Source organism: Centropristis striata, chromosome 4 (assembly GCF_030273125.1).
Source record: "Centropristis striata isolate RG_2023a ecotype Rhode Island chromosome 4, C.striata_1.0, whole genome shotgun sequence".
Lineage (NCBI taxonomy): Eukaryota > Metazoa > Chordata > Actinopteri > Perciformes > Serranidae > Centropristis > Centropristis striata.
Window position 1 is genome coordinate 16,439,773 of NC_081520.1, and position 20,740 is coordinate 16,460,512.

The 20,740-nt window shown below is 36.4% G+C and overlaps 1 protein-coding gene across 1 annotated transcript; it reads left to right on the forward strand.

Annotated features, from left to right (window-relative positions):
- The first annotated feature begins 563 nt into the window (after positions 1–563).
- st14a (ST14 transmembrane serine protease matriptase a) lies at positions 564–20,320 on the forward strand. Its single transcript, XM_059331220.1, has 19 exons — positions 564–1,170; positions 6,427–6,586; positions 7,014–7,144; positions 7,812–7,882; positions 9,828–9,994; positions 10,142–10,177; positions 10,750–10,984; positions 11,817–11,959; positions 12,053–12,156; positions 12,818–12,930; positions 13,015–13,151; positions 13,699–13,803; positions 13,901–14,011; positions 14,102–14,218; positions 14,668–14,790; positions 15,876–16,059; positions 17,575–17,846; positions 18,476–18,612; positions 19,437–20,320. The coding sequence occupies exons 1-19, from the start codon at positions 1,129–1,131 to the stop codon at positions 19,593–19,595; spliced, it is 2,547 nt and encodes an 848-aa protein (XP_059187203.1). The 5' UTR covers positions 564–1,128; the 3' UTR covers positions 19,596–20,320.
- Positions 20,321–20,740: the final 420 nt, after the last annotated feature.

The following is a 20,740-nucleotide window of genomic DNA, read 5'->3' on the forward strand; positions in this document are numbered from 1 at the left end:
ATAAATATATAAAAACCACAAAATCCAACTCAAAACTAATTTAAACATAGAAATTATAGAAATTATAAGTTTATTTGAAAGGGAAATTATTATCTAGATAGTGATGAAGTAAAAAAAAGTGAGATAAAATGATATTAAGACTAAAATGTCTTTATAATATTAAGTCTAAAATATGCACATATTTGAATAGAGTTAAACACTTTTAAATACACTTATAACAAAATCAAATTGAAAATGTTTATTCACTGAAAACAAAATATAAAAGCTGAAAAATGACAACAACAGTTATTGCACTCTTTTGTGCAAAACATTAAAAAAAACTTTAAACCAGTTTTTCTCAGTTTTACCTTTTGCGTAGTTACTGCAGTTGGACTTTGTAGGGCAGTATAGTTATTACAAAATATTTTATATATATATTTTATTTTATCCTTACAGTTGAGAGGGGTTTCCATTTGTTTCAAAACAGAAACTTATGGCTCATCATGAAAGCGATGAAGGTGATTCAACAATGAGTCATACTTTACGTTGCACGAAAAAGGCAGACACGCACGGATAAAATCACGTGACTGAAACTAAAAATAGGCCGTGTGGAACCTTTACGATTTCAACAGTTTATTGCATTATTTTTTTTGTATTTTAATTCACGTTGTGTTTTGTTTATTTCTGCTTTTTTTTTGCTTTAGCTTCCCATAAAAGGTCATTAAAGACACATTGTCCTCACCTGTTGCAGGTAAACAGGAAGTCGCTGCAGGTGCGGGAGGGAGACACGCCCGCAGAAACCTGAAGCTCCCGGAAAAAACTTTTTCCCCCCAGAGTCACACACCGTACCGTCAGGTCACACAGACATTTTGTGGACGACTCAACCGGAGAGGAGACTTATTTGAAAGACACTTTGAGACATTTTTCTTCGTTGTAAGCTCTTTCTCGTATAGCTAGATTTTATTTATTTCTTTTCTCTTATTTTGCTCGCAGGGCGGATTCGTTGACAAGAGTCATCTCTTAGCGACCAGCAGGCCTACAGGCTCGCCTCTGAAAACAGCCTTTGGAGGCTTTAGTGCAAGAAATAAAAAGGAAGTTTTTGTTTTAGTTTATTTTATTTTTTTATTTGGAGTCTGGTGTTGACACCTGATGGACTACATGGACAGTGGACTGAGATACACCCCGAAGTCGGTAAGAAACTTGTCTTCTGTTAGTCATGTAGGTGGAGGCTCTGTTTGACCCTGTTAAATATTGATTAGATGTGTGTGTGTTAATGAAAGAGCTGAATCTTTAACATTGGTGGATATTTATGGGAAAGGAAGTGAAGCAAACTGATGCACACTGCAAAAAAGGGGAGTCTAAAAAACAGATAAAAACACTAAATCTGAGGGAAATGATCTTGCTGCATGGACAGATAAATGGTAAATGGACCTGCACTTATATAGCGCTTTTCTAGTCGCTTTGCGACCACTCAAAGCGCTTTACAATACAGACATACATACACATTCATACTGGTGGCAGAGGCTGCCCTAAACGGTGCCACCTGCCACCATTGGGAATTCATTCTCACACCGATGAACACAGCACATCGGGAGCAATTTGGGGTTCAGCATCTTGCTCAAGGATACTTCGACATGTAGGCTGCGATGGTCAGGGATCGAACCACCAACCCTTCGGTTGGGGGCCAACCAACTCTCCCAACTGAGCCACAGCCGCCCAGTGATAATTTCACTTGACAATATTTCTTAAATTAAGATTGTTAAATCTAGGAATTAGCATGTTGAACACTTAAAATAAGAAATTGAAACAAGACAAATAATCTAACACTTCTAAATATATGTTGTTGTTTTTTATCTCGGTAAGAAACAAATAATTTGCAGTGCAGAGAGAAACATCAGAGATTAAAATTAGGGCTGGGCGATATATCGATATATTTTTTAATGTGATATGGAATTAGATCTCGCATATATCGATATAGTTCAATTTTTTTCTTTTATATATAAATGCTGCCCTTACACGGGTTTGTCATATTTAGTTCTTTTGTAATGTTCGTTATTCTTTTCTCATATAAATATATTTATTTCAGAAAAAGATTGGCCTCTTTTATTTCATAGGCTATTTTATTTAAGATATTTTTTTATTTAAATGTGCACTTTATGGAGCTTTGATTTAAAAAAAAAAAAAAAAAAAAAAAAAAAAAAAAAAAAAAAAAAGTGCTCCTGTTATACAGTATTTATGTTCACATAAATAAATGGTTTCAATAAAACTACTCGTGGCTTTGACTGAACATTTGCTCTCACTTTGCTATAAAAAATATTGGAATAAATATTGTGTATCGATATTCAGCCTAAATATATTGGGATATGACTTTTGATCCATATCGCCCAGCCATAGAGAGCATTACAGGTGAATGAAACCTAGCCAAAGCAAACCTGTCAGACATGAAACTGATAGGTCAGCTGTGTTTTCATTCCACACATGCATGCAACAGTTGAAAGGATCTCTGTACACAACTCTGCAAATTGTTTCTTAAACCCTCAACAGTCTCAGGCACTCTTATCACCAACACACTGTTTTGCCTAAAGACAAACATGTTATTAAGTGCATAAAGAAATCCAGCACTTAGAAGCTGAAAAAAACAACCTGCTTTCATTTCTTTGCCAAGCTTCTGGTTCTGTGCTGATTAGAGGTTGTGCCAGCAGTTTAATTTGTTATTTTAAATTTGGAATTCTCACATAAATATGCAAAACAAACAAAAAGTGTCATTTTTAGATTTGTGAGAGCACTCAAACGGTAAATACCATTTCTGAGGCTGTGATATCCCCCAAAACATGCAATTTTGATACAGTTAGATCTGTAATCCGCAACTGGTTAACGATCAATGTACACATTGTGATTATATGATACATATTACAGTTCTTTTTCATTCAAGTAAGAGCAGTAGCTCATAAGATAATAACTGAAGAATCATTTCATAAACTATTTGGTGTTGTGTTCTTTGTCCCAACTAAGAATAACTTTTCTATTCTGTCATTTTTAATTTGGTCTATAAAATGTCAGAAATTATTGAAAAATGTCAATCCCTGCCTTTAAATCTCCTCTGTATTCAGTCCAAAACCCAGAGATATCCAGTTTAGTATGATATTAAAGAGGGAAAAGCAGAAAATCTCCATTTTTTGGAGAGACTGAAAACAGCATTTTTCTGCCATTTTTCCATATAAGATTAGCTAGCGTAAAAGAGAAAAAAAAGGTATTTCTATGGACTGATTAATTGCTTCAATAATCATTATGGCTCTGCTTTGTATGCCATTCCACCAAACATCCTTGTAAATGTAACATGTTTTTGTTAAACAAGCCTTAAGACGCTGCCACTCCTTTCTCTCTTGATTTCCAAGAAGTTAGCACAATGAAAAAAAATACTGAGGTGTGTTCCAACCTGCAGTATACAATAGGCGGATCTCCAAAAGCTTTAAACCTTTAAAGTGGTACAAAGTTTTGGTTAAAACCTTTTTGCAAAATCTGATTATCAGTGTCGAAGCTCCTGGAGCTTCATCAGTCTGCAGAGAGCAGGATGCCTGAATTCCAGGGTTCCTCCGCCCTGTTGTGACTTGTTCACTTCCCTTCTGTACTCTAACATCCATTTAATTACTCCACAATATCACAGTATAGTTATAAACAGAAGGCATTATGTGAAAAATGTCCTTCAGTGTCAGAGGATTTGTCCTCCAGGACACAATGGAGCAGATTAGAGGAGTATTCTGGAGCAGAGATGCTGTGCTAAGCGTGTTTTAGTTGTTGACAGTGATAATTAAATGCCATTTTAATAGTATAATGATTAGATGATATGCTAAAAGAATTACATTTCTGTTGTCTACAAGAATGATAGGTTAAAGTTTGACCAAAGTAGGTATTTGATGCTTTATTATAATGAAGATGATTGAACCATATGGACACTGAGAGATTTATTACAAGCTGAAAAGTTATGAGTCATATTTCTTGTTTGTAAGGAGCGGAGGCATTTCTTATTCTTTAGAATCAATTTCCCTCTAATTTGTAGCTTTTAAAAACCACCTCGGGCAGTGAGTGTGTGTAGCATGAAATATTTGGTTTATAAACCAAACAGAGCCATGAATATCTATTCCACAGACTCTGCAATAAGCCTTTAAAATGGGAATTTAATATCATAGAGTTCAAACCTGCTTAAAAATAAATGCTTGCCCTCATAGGTGCAGTATAATTCATTCTGGTTATTTAGCGAGTGTCAGGTTTATACAGGCGGAAAGAAAGTGTTGTCATTGGGTCATAAAACGGTCGGTGGAGTCATAGTTTTACAGCGCAGAAAGCTGTGAAATGTACACAAAAAACAAAATAATCTTTTATTAAACAATCCCAAAGCTTTTAAAATGATCTTTTGTTGGTCTGTGAGGTTGTTCAGGTTTTCAGGGAACCTTTAATTTTCTACTACAGTGCAGCGAACACACACAGAAACTTGTTGTCTTCTACTTCAGATCTGTGAGTGGTTTACTCCCAGCAGGTTTGACAGGATTTTACATTGTGAAACCTTTGTACTCCCTCCCCCCTCCGTCTCACCTCTTAAAGGCAACCACAGGGCCGTGACTCATGCATAAAGATCCCGTCTAACTCATGAACACAACCACGCACTGAAACTGTCCTCTCTGTGTTTTGTAATCAGATTTTGAATGAAAAAAACCGTCCAGTTTATTTCCCCTAACCACCTATTAGTCGAAGAAATGCATTAAGTCATATTTCAGGAGCTAGTTTGGCTAGGTGAAGGCCTTATTCTGTTGGTCACCACAGGCACATACATTCCTAAAATACACAAGTACCTACTTGCTGGCTGCTGCTGTCATTTATCAGCAGCTGATAATTTACTATGGTAGAGAAAAGAAAGGTACTTCTATCTTAAATATCACCCCTAAAAAAGATAAAGCTCTTGCAGCTTATGTCCACAAATGTCTTTTATCTCCTGTGAAATGGTTGCAGTTCAAATGTAGAAGTTATTGTTATCCCTTCAGTTTTATGTTTTGTTGGGAAATAGTATTGAGGAAACCTTTAAAATTAAATGATCTGACTCCAACACAGATTCCTCACCTATTTCTCCGTGCCGATCGTTTGATGGGGAATAATGAGCAGGAGACATCCGAGTTCACTTTATTACAATATGTCAAGAAATGTGCCGTTACAGAGTCTCTGGGTTCAATCTACTCTTCCCTGAGAACACATAGGCGGTCAGTTCTTGAAGGCTGAACACAGTCTACTTTCCCTGAACCCATATTATAGCTTGACACAAGTTTTCTAAGAATGCAGGTTGATATTCTGCAGACGCCGCCTCCTTTCAATCCGCTGATTCATCAGTTTATTCAATACGTGGACACATGTCACTAAGAGAGATATCATGTATCTCTCTGCTTAACACAGCATGTCCGTGACCTGACCTGACCTGCAACAAACTTTAAAATCACAAACTCCTGCCTTGATATAAACAACCTGTAGAGATATTACTGGAGACACAGATTTTGCAACAAACCTATCCACATAAAATATATATATTTGTGATTATAGAATCTTACTCTAAATAGGGCAGAGAAAGTTTAAGCAGATGGAGTAAATGTATTTAGTTCCATCATAGTTTAACAACAATATTAGCACATGAGCATTGTAGCAAAGCAGCTTGCATGATTAATCTATCAATGCACAGAGAGGGTACACAAAGAAAATAAAAGTTTTAAGATCTTTTTTTTTTTTTTTTTTAAAGGTCTTAAAACTTTTTTTTGTTCAGGCGGGCATTTTAGGTTGTCCCTAGATGTTTGTTTTTTTTTAAAGATTATTTTTTTGGCATTTTTTGCTTTATTGATAGTGACAGATAGAAAGGGGGTGATAGAGGGGAAGACATGCAGCAAAGGGAGCTCAGGCCGGATTTGAACCCGGCTCCGCCGCAGCAAGGACACAGCCTACATGGTAAGCGCTCTACCAGTGTGAGCCACCGGGACGCCCCGTCCCTAGATGTTTTTATCATTGTCTCTGCACCTTAATCTCCTCCTTTACCTGTTTTCTTTAATGTACTTTATTACTGCCTAACGTGTCTGATTTTTCTCTTAGTCTTTTGTTTATTATGTTTCTGGTTTCTGTAGCATTTTGAGATTTCTTTATGAATAGTGCTTTACAAATAAATGTATTATTATTATAATTTATTATTGAATTACACACGCATAGATAGTGATTTACGTCCACAGAGACACAGATTATTCTAACAACTTTTATCTTAAATATCACCCTTTAAAAAAGATAAAGCTTTTGCAGCTTATGCCCACACATGTCTGTATCTCCTGTGAAATGGTTGCAGTTCATCTTTAGAAGTTATTTTTATCCTTCAGTTTTATGTTTTGATCATTCATTCACCCATACAACTGTCTGTTTGTCTTCTAGGACAAAGACTGGGATACCTCTGTCCAGTTTCTGCCTGCATCGGACAACAAAAAGCTTGAGAAGAAAAAGGGTCCGGGAAAAGTTGGGGCTGTGATCGGCGTGATCGTCTTCGCTGCAGTTGTTGCACTTATGACCGGACTGCTGGTCTGGCATTTCCACTGTAAGTTGTTGTGGGTGACTTAGAGCTCAACATACCTTTTATTTTGTTTATTCTGTCTGATTATTTGCACATGCAAATGAAGGAAACCAGGAAGGAGAGATTAAAGCTACATCAGTTGAAACACCTGAGCGACGTAAAACATCACAGCTCAAAAGATAGAAGGAATAAAAATGTGACGATCAAAGAAAAGTTAAAAGGCCAAAATCAGATGAAAAGAAACGGCACTGAAATTAAGGAGGTTGAACTGTTTTGCAGTCAAAGTGTGGGTGTACATCTTCAGTCTGGGTTCTACTTGTGAAAGGGAAGTTTTTCTTGTAGCAATAGCACTCACTCTTGGTGGAATGTTGGGTCTCTCAGATAACTTGTGTGTCTGGCTTGGCATTATAAGTATAATTTTATTCAACCGGATTGAACTGTGATCCCACAGTCCGTAAAGATGTGCGACTCAAGAGGATGTACAGCGGCTCCATGCGGATCACAAACCAGGTGTTCGAAAACGCCTACGAGAACTCCAACAGCTCCGAGTTCAAGGCGCTGGCGAAGCAGGTGACTTCACAGGTAAGACTGCCGCTCCGTCCTCCAAACCGCTGCCCTGTCATCAAAAATAAATAAAAAATCAAATCTGTGATAAACAATTGTTTCTGGAGTGTTTTTAGAGAGCCTGCGTTCATTCCAAGGTTATAATGGGTTTTTCATTAGTTTTAGTTTTAATTTCATTGTCAATTCTTGTTTTCAAATTCAGTTAGTTTTAATTAGCTTTTAGAGTGAGTTTGCTAGTTTTAATTATTAGTTTTTATTTTTTGGAGAATGCTTAGTTTTAGTTTAGTTTTTATTAGTTTTAGTTTTTTTGTAATGGGGTATTTGTTGGGTGCCAGATTCAAAAAGGTCACAATAAATGTTTCCTTTATTTCCTTTGTCTGATCCATCTCAGCCCCAATAAGTTTATTAAGTCATAAAACCAGATAGATGAAATAGATTTCATATCAACCAAAATGGTTTACATATGAAAAAAGTTGACAAAGACGAAAACTAAGGACATTTTCACTATTATTTTAGTTAGTTTTTAAACCACACAATACAGTTTCAGTTAGTCATCATTTTTTTAAAAACTTTTTTTTATTTTTATTTCAGTTAACAAAAATGTTTTTTCAATTTTGTTAGTTTTTGTTAACTATAATAACCTTGGTTCATTCTTTGTTGCGATTTTTTTGCCCGTGTCTTTCAGCTTAAAACCATCTATTCCAGAAGTCCACAGTTGACCAAATACTACGTTGGTTCTTCAGTTCAGGCTTTCAGGTACGACTCCTTCATCATTACCTCTACCCATAGGGCCATGTTTCCATTCCTGTTGGTCCGTCTGTTGTGTTTGTTACCAGGGTATCTCAAAACAGATATAATAGCATCACCATTTACAACACACTAATCTCTAAATATTTTATGTTATTTAAATTGCAAGTTCGGAGAATTGTGCATGTATGTGCTCTCTGCTTTTGTATGCTTGGATTTCCTGTTATCCTCATTGTTCTGGTTCAGTTTAGTTAGTCTGTAACTTGAACCCACAGGAACCATGGTATTGAAAAATAAGACAATCAAAAAGATGCAGCAGAAATAGAAATTCAACCAGGTAACACTACAATAATGTTGGGCGCCATCATGAGCTGCTTTCAGGTGCAGCTTAGCCATTGTTGTAGCTGCATTAACATTAATATTAAGATTTTACTTATAGAAAGTCTGGCTGTGGTTGGTAAAGACACATTATATTGCTGACACAAGTGGTTCCCAAATGGATCACAGGTGTGCCATGAGACAAGTCCAGGTGTGCCATGGAATTTTGTGACAACCAATGCAGTATGCAGTATAATGCAGCATAATGCAGTATGACTGACAGCATCATTGCCAAAATGAGTGCCTGCTACTGGCAGGGGGGGATAATCGTGTCCTCATACCTAAATGTAATAATTGCTATTTTAAACATGTTGTCAAGAGGTCACCTGTTGTTTAGCTGTAGGCACAAAAAGAGTTAGATGGAGGCGCTGTGGCTCAGCTGGTTAAAGCACCGGTCTTGTAAACGGTACCTTTTACTGCAGTTGACATCACTTACACCTGCTGAAACATCCCATAATGACCCATAGAGCCTTTGGTCAAAATGACGCATATTGCAGTTCGCAGAACATTATAAAAAAAATGCACACATCATTATACATACACGTACAGTTTGCGGTTGAAAAAAAAGCTGCAGTTTCAGTGAATTTAAGCTACAAATACACTGATCTATGTTTAGGTCAAAAAAATTCCTAGTAAGGCGTTACAAAAGACAGTTTAAAACAATAAATAAATATCTGTAAATGCTAGAAATGAAGAAGTTACAATGACAACTTGAAATAGTAAAACTGTAAAACCGTGAGGCACGAAAGTTCAGTGATGTTTAAACCACATCATTCACTTTTGTTTTCACATGGGACACTGAGCTTGTTCTCCTGGGTGAAAGTCCAGGGTCTGCATGCCCCCCTGACCCCCCTAGCTGCCTACTTTTCCCCACTGGCTGGCTACTCCATGTCCAAGTGGAAAGCCCTGATGGTGTGCCTTGAGATTTTGGCTTGCACTTTGCTTTACCTTGGGAACAAAAAGTTTGAAAACCACTGGCTTAGACCATGTCCAATTTACAGTAATAAATCTAAGAAAAAAATGAGTTGTGATGTATCGGCACACATGCATCTGTCTGACCCTTTTAGTATAGTGACATTTTGTTTTTTACTTTGCTTCATCTCTAGGGCATCACAGACTGTTTATCTATATTTTTAAGAGCAAACTTAAGACTTATCTTTTTAATTTAGCTTTTACTTGAACCATTTTTTTATATTTTTCTATGTTACAACATTTTCTCTTTTATTTATGTATTTATTTATTTATTTGCTACTATTTATTAGTCTATTTATTTATATATATATATATATATATATATATTTTTTTTTTTTTTTTTTTTTTGATCTAATTAATTTCTAGCCTACCTCCAGTGTTTCCTAAGTTTGCGCTTTGCTTTTAATGAGATGGTGGATGGAGGGTACTGGGGTGGAGGGTGTTTGCTTGTTTCTATGATTTGTTATTATTATTATTATTATTATTATTATTATTACTTTCTCCTTTTTTATACAAAGCACTTTGTGTTACATATCTCTTGTATGAAAAGTGCTATACAAATAAAGTCTGATTGATTGATTAATATTCTATGAAACTCTTTTAGTGAAGGCAGTGTTATCGCCTACTACCTGTCCGAGTTCAACATCCCTTCAGGCCAAGAGGCTTCTGTCGACAGCGCCATGTCTGCGATGGAGAAGCTGGTGGACAAAGAGCGGCGTACCGCGAACAGACCGAGCAACTCTCTGGTCCTCGACGATGTGGTGTCTTCAGGTAGGTGGAGTCAAAGCAACTGAAAGCCACACTACTGGGGTCTTGCAGTGTGTTGCTGTGTATGTGGTTTGTTGTAGAGTCATGTTCTGTCTGGCTGACTTTGACTTACTTCTTCTGTTTTTCTGTGTTTTGTGTTCCATCTCACAGTACTTGACTCCCGGCTGTTTACAACATCATTCAGCAGTAAGTTCTCAGCCTGCATCTATCATTTATTCTCATCTATACAAGTAGAAAACAGCTAAAATGTCGACATATGGGGTTTGGAACATGTTACCTTCGCTGAAACCATTATTGATTATCAGCTCTTGTTCCATGACATTTTCTTGGCCGACAACAAGGAGCTTATCATTCCACTGAGCAAGAATAAAGAATTATGTTATTCGTATTGTTCAGAAAATAAATGTCCGACTGGCATAATAATCATGTAGTCCAGCCATATTTAGCCATGCATTTCTTTCTTTCATTACATTTATAACAAAAGCAAGATTTTAAAAGGAGTGTAAAGGACGGAAACTCTCTGTATTTAACAGAAGCATCATTGTGATTTACTCTTATATCCAGAAAATATAAAGTAATTGGGTGCAAATCTAAGACATCAGTTGTACTGTTATGCAACTGGTCATTTGCATAGTAAATATTAGCACAGTGATATGAAAGTAAGTTTGTAAACAGCAGCAATATAAATGGGCTACTGCACTTCTGTGATTGTGATTTTCAAGGTGAATGTGAACACCACGTCTTTGTTTCTGCCTCAGAATTTTTCAAGTTTTCAGAACATACAAGGACGAATCAGATGGGGCAGATCCAGTCCCCCGGCTTCCCCAACAAACCTTATCCCCCCAACACCTTCATGCAGTGGCAGCTGAGAGCAGACCCCAACTACTACATCAAGCTGGATTTTGATACGATGAATCTCGAAGAGAACTGCAAAAACGACTTTGTCAAAATCTACGACTCACTGGTGGCCATTGAGAGCCGAGTTATGGAAGAGTGAGTTTTCTTTACTTCTCTAAGCAGATAAATAGCTGCACTCCTTTTTCCATACAGTGGCATCTTGTGCATGTTTTTAGATTTGAATGGAGGGATCTATATCTTGTATGTAAGGCCCTCTGCTGGCCAGTTGCTGTGCTTCTGATGGATCCTTTTCTTGCACACAAACCTCCATTTGCAGCATTATATTTGTTTTGGTTGAGCTTCACGCGAGAATAATAGTATTTGCAAAATTAAAGTTTAGTCTAAATCTTGGAGCTATTCAGATGAATATTTGAGAATGTCATTACTCTTTCCAAATTGAAAAACAACATGCAGACCTGGTTGTTGACACAAACAAGTAAACTTAATTTGGTTGTTGTGAGTTGAATTGCTCACAGATTTAGACTAAAACTATCATATTGTGTACTATTATTCTAGCATGAGGCCTCTAAAGGGAGAACTTTCCTTAGTGGCATTCTTGCACAGGAGATATAAAATGTCAAATGTATCACTGTGTTCTCTCAGGACAGTAGTGGATAAGGATATTTTTTAGCTATTAAACTTAATCCATATCAAAGGAGCCATCTTTGTAAGACTGTAAAATGATGTACTTTGTCTGTGCCAACAGTAAAAATCTAAAGTTCACTGAGAACTGAATTAGTTACCAACAGGAAAAACCTCAGAAACAACATTTGCACGAGTATTTCCATTGGTGTTTGAGCCAAAAAATGTTGCTCTGGAAGGAATTAATTTACAGTGAACATGCAGTTTAAACCAAATGAATTATAACCATTACATCAGTGAACAGTGCATATCAGACGTTTATTTTGCTTGCTTTTTTCTTCTGCAGGATGTGCGGGTACTACTCCCCTAGTGAACCGTTGACCTTTCTGTCTTCTGGCAACGTCATGCTGGTGACGATGGCCTCCAACGATAAGTTGAACTTCCCAGGATTCAGAGCAAGAGTGACACAAGTCAAACGTGGAAGTAAAGGTATGAAATAATGGAGTCCTGATTGATGTCTACTTGAGCTGCACCAAAAATGTTTATGCAAATATTGCTAAAACCAACACACATTTTTAACAGGTACGACCTGCGGTGGACAACTGACGGGTGAAACAGGCAACTTCTCTTCTCCCAACTTCCCAAACTATTATCCTCCTCGAACTTCATGCCAGTGGACGATCCAGGTGAGATGTCGCCACTTAATCATTGTGTTACACAGCCATATCATATGTCTCTATTTGTTTCTGTTCCAATCCAATCCACTTTATTTAAATAGCACGTTTATAGCAAACACAGGGTTTTCAAAGTGCTGCACAAAAACACAATAAATAGATAACACATTAAAAGCTCAATAAAAAATATAAGTAGACAATAAAACCATAAAATAGAATAAGATAAAATAGAATAAAAAATAGAATAAAATAAATAAAATGCACTGCACGCACAAAATAAAATATGCATGTATATACATAAAATCATCATAAAAAAGTCATAAAATCAACACTCTACGTGGTGTTAAAAGCCAACGATAAGAGGTGGGTTTTAAGAAGAGATTTAAAATGATACCGTGTTTGTTTGTTTGTTTCTATTTAGATCCCCATTAGCTTTTGCAAAGCAGCAGCTATTCTTCCTGGGGTCATATTTCAGTGTGACAAATACAATGTAGGAATACAAAGAATGATAACAGACATGACATGCATTATATGAATGCATAACATGAAACAAAAATAACACAGACAATACGTAATTACATTTCACATAAAAACAGTGTTCAGTTTGGTTTTGCACTTCAGCAGGTCACATACAGTATCCTTATGTTTTTACTCCTCTCTGTCAATCATTAAGGTCCCTGCTAATAAGGCTGTGAAGGTGACATTCAGAAAGTTCTTCTTGTCTGAGCCGGGGCAGGAAAACCGTAAAGACTGTCGCAAAGACTATGTGGAGGTCAACGGAAAGAAGTGAGTCAATGCTTGTATTTGAAAAACCGCATAGTAATTGCATAACAAAGCAGACATGTAACTACTTGTCCATCTCATCCTCAGACTGTGCGGAGACCAGCTAGATGGGCCACAGACAGAAACCAGCAAAGACAACAGAATGAACGTGATGTTTTACTCCGATGCCTCGTATGTGGACCGAGGATTCGATGCGTGGTACGAAGCCATCGATGTCAAGGACCGTAAGTAACTCAGTTTCTCCCTGTTAGTGATTATTTATATATTATATATATATATATATATATATATATATATATATATATATACTTTATTTAACCAGGTAAAAGTCTCATTGAGATTTTAAAAAATCTCTTTCCCAAGAGAGAGCTGGCCAAGAAAGCAGCATACAAAGAGACAAGTTAAAACATTTAAACACAGTTATCATAAACAATTAAATACAAGTCCAGCATCACAACAACACTGAAGGAGCCTCAGTAGAGACTTATAAGGAGCAGTCACACCGACCAAGGGAAGAGATTTCTTTATCCTTTAGAATCTATTTAAATTCACCGATTGTGATCAATTCAGACAATTTCAATTCCTTTTGCAGATTGTTACATGATAAAGGGGCGTAACTAAACGCTTTCTTACCTAACTCAGTTCTCACTCTTGGCTCCAGCATCTTTACAATAATTTGCGACCGTAGACCATGTTTAGTTTTGTGTCGTCACCCAAGAATACATATTGAAATAAGGCAAGTTTATCTCACACTTAACCTGTCATCCACAGCTTGTCCAAAGCAGTTCCAGTGCAGAAACCAGCGCTGCATTAAGATGAACCTAAAGTGTGATGGCTGGAATGACTGTGGAGACATGAGTGATGAACTTAATTGCAGTAAGTACTTCATACTTTTATGCTCACAAAGAGTAGTCATAGTAAGTAGTGCAATTATTCTAGCATACAAAGTGAGTTTAACTGTGTTTTCCTGCAGAATGCGATGCAAAACGGCATATCAGTTGTAAAAACGGGTTTTGTAAGCCCAACTTCTGGAAATGTGACGGCGTAGATGACTGTGGAGACCGCACAGATGAGGAGAACTGTGGTAAGACCTGTTGCCACTGATGGATTTTACATGAGCCCTGAGAGGCTTTCAGACAGTTTTCTCATTCCTCTGTGTCTTTTGTTTTCTAAGGTGGATGCAAGTCTGGAGAAATAACATGTAAGAATAGCAAATGTGTTTCCGAGAAGAAGAAATGTGACGGCAGAGATGACTGTGGGGATGGGTCAGATGAGCTCGACTGTGCAAGAAGTACGACTCCTCTTCTAAAATGCAAAAAATGTCATTTTTTTCAAATTGCCACTAGAGTAAAGTGCATGATTTCTGTGCTGACTGAGTTATTAAGCTTTTAAGTGGATTATTTACCCCTTTGGTTGCTCTTTAACCCCATGTCCTGCAGCATGATGCTGTGCTAAGCAAAAAAAGGAATGGATACATCTTCTTTCCACCAAATTTCAGGCATACAGAGTTGTCAACTGATATGTGAACCTAGTGAAGCTTTTAACAGCTGAAGAGACATATTTTTCTCAGGAGTTGGTGGAGACCAAAGTAGAGCTAAAAGTAGAGTGTATAGTTACTGACAGTCATCAGGTGGATACAACCAGAAATTAAAAATGAATCTTAATGTTCCTTGATGCATGCCTTTTTTTTAGCTTGTTGCAGAGTTGTAATTGTTCTTCCCTCTCTCCCTCTTTCTGCAGCGACTGCTACGCGCTGCACTGATCTCACATATAGATGTAAAAACAATAAATGCATCAGTAAAGTGAACCCAGAATGTGACGGGAACCAGGATTGTGAAGATGGATCTGACGAGTTGAACTGTGGTATGTCACAATCAAATCCACAGTGGTTGCATGCAAAAACTAGTTTTTATTGGCATCTGCATTGTTTCAGTTACAGTTACATGACTAAACAGATGAGAACTTCCACCCACACTGCTAAAAAGGTGTGTCTAAAAACAAGATAAAAACACTAAATCTGAGGGAAATGATCTTGCTGCATGAACAGATAATTTCACTTGACAAGATTTCTTAAATTAAGATTATTAAATCTAGAAATAAGCATGTTGAAGACTTAAAATAAGAAATGAACGCTTAAAAAAAGATAAATTATCTAACACTTCTAAATCTAAGGTTTTTTTTTTTTTAATCTTGGTAAGAAGCAAATAATTTGCAGTTCACTCTGCTCAGGCCAGTTCATCGCTGCTTGCAGCTTTAATTTATCTTGTTTTAAGAGTTAATTTCTTATTTTAATCGTACAGCATGCTTATTTCTAGATTTAATAATCTTAATTTTAAAATTCTTGTCAAGTTAAATTTTCTGTCCATACAGCAAGATCATTTCCCTCAGATTTAGTGTTTTTATCACCCCTTTTTTGCAGTCCACTCCCGTTAATAACAACAACTAGTGGCAACAAGCTGTGCCTTATGATTAACCCTCTGGAGTCTGGGGCTATTTTGGCCGTTTTTGAATCCTTTTCATTCTGCCTGTATATAACACTTAAAACCATGTTTACCATGTCATGTTGGTATCTTTTTTTCATCAGCACAACCTCATCTTTATGACTTGATGATTATTTTTTCACTTTGACTTATTGGATCAACATTTTGAACCCAAAGAAACACAACAAAATGTTGCAAATATGGACACAAGTTGCATATAAGAGGTAAAATGAGGATAACATCTAGTTCTATATTTTTATACTAAATATATTTGACCTTATCTCCGATTTTACTTGGCCTATCATCATCATCAAACAAAAACTGACATGGAGTTTTAAGCCAGTATTTTAGAGGGAAGTTGATGGCAGGAAAACACACTGCTTCGTTTTTACGTCATGACATCATGAAGAAGTCATATGATTTGATAATGTTGGCGTGATTGGTGACTCCAAAGGCTTTATTTTGCAGACTGCGGAAGGAGTATGTTCAAGACGTCACGTATTGTGGGCGGTCAGGATGCAGAAGATGGGGAGTTCCCCTGGCAGGTCAGCCTCCATGTCAAAAACTACGGTCACGTGTGTGGAGCATCTCTCATCAGTCCACGCTGGCTCGTCACTGCTGCCCACTGTGTGCAAAGTGACGGCAGGACAAGGTATCATCTTACTTTATGTGTTATGTTCTCACTGGCTACTAGAAATCTTTATTTTTCTGCATAATGTGACAAATCATGGCCCATGCTTGCAGCTATTTCTGAATAAGTAAGGTGAAGAGATCTAATTGCTTTTTAGATGTCTGGTGATTATTTGATTTTTATATTTCAGATATTTAGCAGATGCTCTTATCCAAAATAAATTAAAACTAGTATTATGCAAGTTTTATTAAAGTTGTCTTAAGTTATTTGAAATATTTTGTGCTTATTCAACACCTCAAGTACTCTTAAATACAGTAAAATATATATTTTTACACAAAAACTGTGGGTGTTATATATTTTTTTAAATCATTAAGACTTAATGCCTTGCAGTGGTTTGTAAACAGTTTGTCACATGCGAAGTGAAACCGCTGTGTTTTTACAACAACACCACACTTGAATGTGTGCATGAACACTTTAACATGCGTGAACTCTTTGCAAAACCTGAGTGCAAGTTTCAGTTGATATAGTTCTTCTACCACAATAACCTAAGTTTAAAGCTGTCAAAAAGTATACGTTAATATTTTAGCTCTTTATATGTACATATTCTTCTGTAGGTTGATGTTTATGCATTTTATCTGGAATTACTTTACAATGATTTTTGCCTTTTTAAAATTCCTTTGAAAGATAATTTTGAACATTAAGTTTTGTCATTTAACTGTAACAGTAAACAAGTCAGGCCTAACAGGTATCAGGTTTATATTTTTGGTCACATTTTATTTTAGGGAACACGTATTCAACATTAATTTGTTGCTTATTGGCATTCAAATAGTAACACATTGGCTCTTAATTAGTCATTATTAAGTTGTTATTAATGCCTTATTCTGCATGGCCTTATTATACAACCAGTAAGACATTAACTAAGAGTTTTCCCTCAATAACCTCAGAATTATTGCTTATTAGTAGTAAGTAAGAAAGTTGTTGTATATGAGCTACGATCTTAATATGATTGTAATGTCAATCATTACTCTACAAAGTGACCCACTTTGTAGAGTAATGATTGACATTACAATCTACCAGTCATCATCCAAAAGGAGCCACCAGTCACGTCAAAGGTCTGGAGAAGGTGGTTATTTGCCGTTTTAATGGTTTCGTTCACCGCTATGTAGAGACTTATAAAGTCCATACAAAGTAAAGCATATTAAGATCCTAACTCGTATACAACAACTTCCTTACTTACTATTAATAAGTAATACTTCTGAGGTTATTGAGGGAAAACTCTTAGTTAATGTCTTACTGGTTGTATAATAAGGCCATGCAGAATAAGGCATTAATAACTACATAAAAATGACTAATTAAGAGCCATTATGTTACTTATTTGCATGCTAATAAGCAACTAACTAATGTTGAATATGTGTTCCCTAATATAAAGTGTTTCCATATTTTCTAATGTGGTGCTTTGAGCCACATGATGTTCCTGTTAATGGTTATCCTGGATTCAGAAATAACTTTGTGATCTGTTTTGGTGGGCTTCTTTAGATATGACCTGCCCGGTACGTGGGAAGTTTACCTCGGCCTTCACACCCAGCGGACCATTGGAAGTGCCGTGGTGAAGAAGAACCTGAAGCAGGTCATATCCCACCCCAACTACAACGCACACACCTATGACAATGACATCGCCCTGATGGAGCTGGACAGTCCTGTCACCTACTCCGACTACATCAGGCCCATCTGCTTGCCGGCTCCCCAACATGACTTCCCACCCGGTAACACTGTGTGGGTCACTGGATGGGGCGCCACTCGAGAAGGAGGTGAGTCTCCACACACAGCAAACCTTGAATTTCACATTTTGGTGAATACTTGGAGCCACTTATACTGAAAGATTTTAATAAACAAAGCCCAAATTTGTGTTGAATCTCTTAAATATGAAGTGAGTGGATGGATATCAATGATTAGTTACAGTTTCTTGCTTGTTAGTTTTTGATTTTACTGGAAATGCAATTGCATCCTCTGGAGGTCAGACGGAATAATTCAAATTTGAATTCCCAAATCAGGAAAATAGTTTAAATTATCTGTGAAAATACTTTTAAACTCCTTATTTAATTGTGATATACATTATAATTTATTGGGAATTCAGATGCCTTTGGTTTACAAATGATCATGTGTTTGTTTAGTGTACATTTGTGGCTTTGATTGGTAATTCTCTGTTATAAACTGGGGGGTTTCTAAGCTATTTAATTGCAGTCGCTCAATATTTAATAAATGTCATGTAGTTGCTGTGACACACATACATCTTTACTGAGGACCTGCCAATAGAAACAACAACTTTTCTCTGATGACCTGCCACTACTGGAAGTTTAATGACTGTTGGAGCCCCAAATTGATGACATGACATTTAAAGTTAAACATTAGCATGATGGTGTCCTCTTTTGTGCATCAGGGTTTGCTGCACGTGTGCTCCAAAAGGCCCAGGTCCGAATCATCAACCAAACAGTATGTGACAAGTTGATGGAAGGGCAGCTCACGTCTCGGATGTTGTGTGCAGGAGTGCTGAGTGGGGGAGTCGATGCTTGTCAGGTAATAAAGGCGTTTGAATCTCGTGCTGCCCTGCTTTTTTACTTTGTTTTATTTTTTTCCCCACAAAACAAGGGATGTGAATATTTTATCAATATTTTAATTTGCTACACTGCAAAAAAAGTGTGTCTAAAAACAAAATAAAAACACTAAATCTGGGGGAAATGATCTTGCTGCATGGACAGATAATTTCACTTGACAAGATTTCTTAAATTACGATTATTAAATCTAGAAATAAGCATGTTGAACACTTAAAATAAAAAAATAACTCTTAAAACATGATAAATTAAAGCTGCAAGCAGCGATGAACTGGCCCGAGCAGAGTGCACTGACAATTATTTGTTTCTTACTAAGATAGAAAAAACTTTATTTTAGAAGTGTGAGGTAATTTATCTTAAAGTTAATTTCTTATTTTAAGCGTTCAACTTGCTTATTTCTAGATTTACTAATCTTAATTTAAGAAATCTTGTCAAGTGAAATTATCTGTCCATGCAGCAAGATAATTTTCTTCAGATTTAGTGTTTTTATCTTGTTTTTAGACACACCTTTTTTGCAGTGTAGAATGGTCCTTTATACCATAGTTATACATAAGTATAAGTGTTAGGTTTGTTCAGTTATTTAGAATGATACCCAAAAAAATTGCTTTGTTTTACAGTTTCATTGATAACATTGTCATGGAAAAAATAATTTCTAATTATGAAAAAGTAGAAATGAAGGTGAAGTGGAGGGTCTTGGAGGAACAGGTTAAGAAAGGAGCACAGAGACAAGAAAATGCCCCCATAAAGTAACTCAATACTGAAACATTTACCTGTATTTGTCTCTGTTAGGGGGACTCCGGCGGCCCACTTTCCAGTCCGTCCGGCAGTCGTATGTTCCTGGCAGGAGTGGTCAGTTGGGGGGATGGATGCGCCCGCAGGAACAAACCTGGCATCTACACAACAGTTACCAAATTCCGCGGGTGGATCAAAGAAAAGACAGGAGTGTAGAAAACAAAAACGGCCACACAAGGCCACATTGACATGAAAATGGACTGATTTTTGCTTCACCACTCTGGCTTCAAGCTGACGTCGTGGCCTGGACTGCCAGTCACAGCTGCAGTGGAAAATGCACTGCTGGAAGATACACAAATTTATGTCCACTGCGATTTTTATGAGGGTGGGGTTGATTAAATGTTTTTAAATGTAAATAAATGTTTTATTTTTGTGTGTTTTGATGGAGAACAATGTTATGTGCTGCACAATAAATAGATTTTAGGCATGCTTGTTACACACATACACAAAATGAATTGTACATCCTGTGCTGTGTTGTGTTTTATCAGTAGATATCATCAGAATTTCCCACGACTTTTCCTTGCTGTCTTTGTTCTTAATTTTATAAATTAAAAATAAAATGACAGCAAGCTCAGTCCATCTTACCTCCTATGGCTTGGTATCTTACACATTTTATTATAAGTCCAGCAGAAATCCCTGAAAAGTTACTGATGTGATTGTTCACTTAGGAAAGCATTACCCGTTTCAACATGGATGGTATTTCATTTAATCTGCTGTGAACTGCTTTTTAATCAAGACAATAACATCATTAGTTTTGTTTCATGTTTAATATGATGTAATTTGTCCGTTCAGCACAATATTAGTAATCATTGTAATTTTTAAGCTGTCTCAAATCTCTTTTAGATGTTTGTTTTTATAGCAGATGTTTTAAATAAAATATTTAAAATATAACCTCCAACTCTTTGCATTTCTTTTTTCATGGTCTGACGTGTGTGTATCATCTTACTTTAAAACCATGTTTTTGTTCCATTTCACCTAATTTAAACAATTCATATTTGAATTGGTTTGTTCAGTATGGAGTATTTTCAGTAGGTCTCTACTTCAGCAGGATGTTTTTCAGAACAAGTAACATGTAGACACTGGAGGGAGATTGACACTGCCTCTAACAGACATTACATATGCAGAGTAGAGAACTGTTTGGATGTCCAAAATAAATGCTCATTGTTGTCCAGATGCAAATTATATTTTGTGTCGTTTCTTTTGTTTTTTTGCATTACATATATTATGTATATTGTATATTATTATATTGCATTACACATATATGTATATATGTATATATATATATACATATATGTATATAT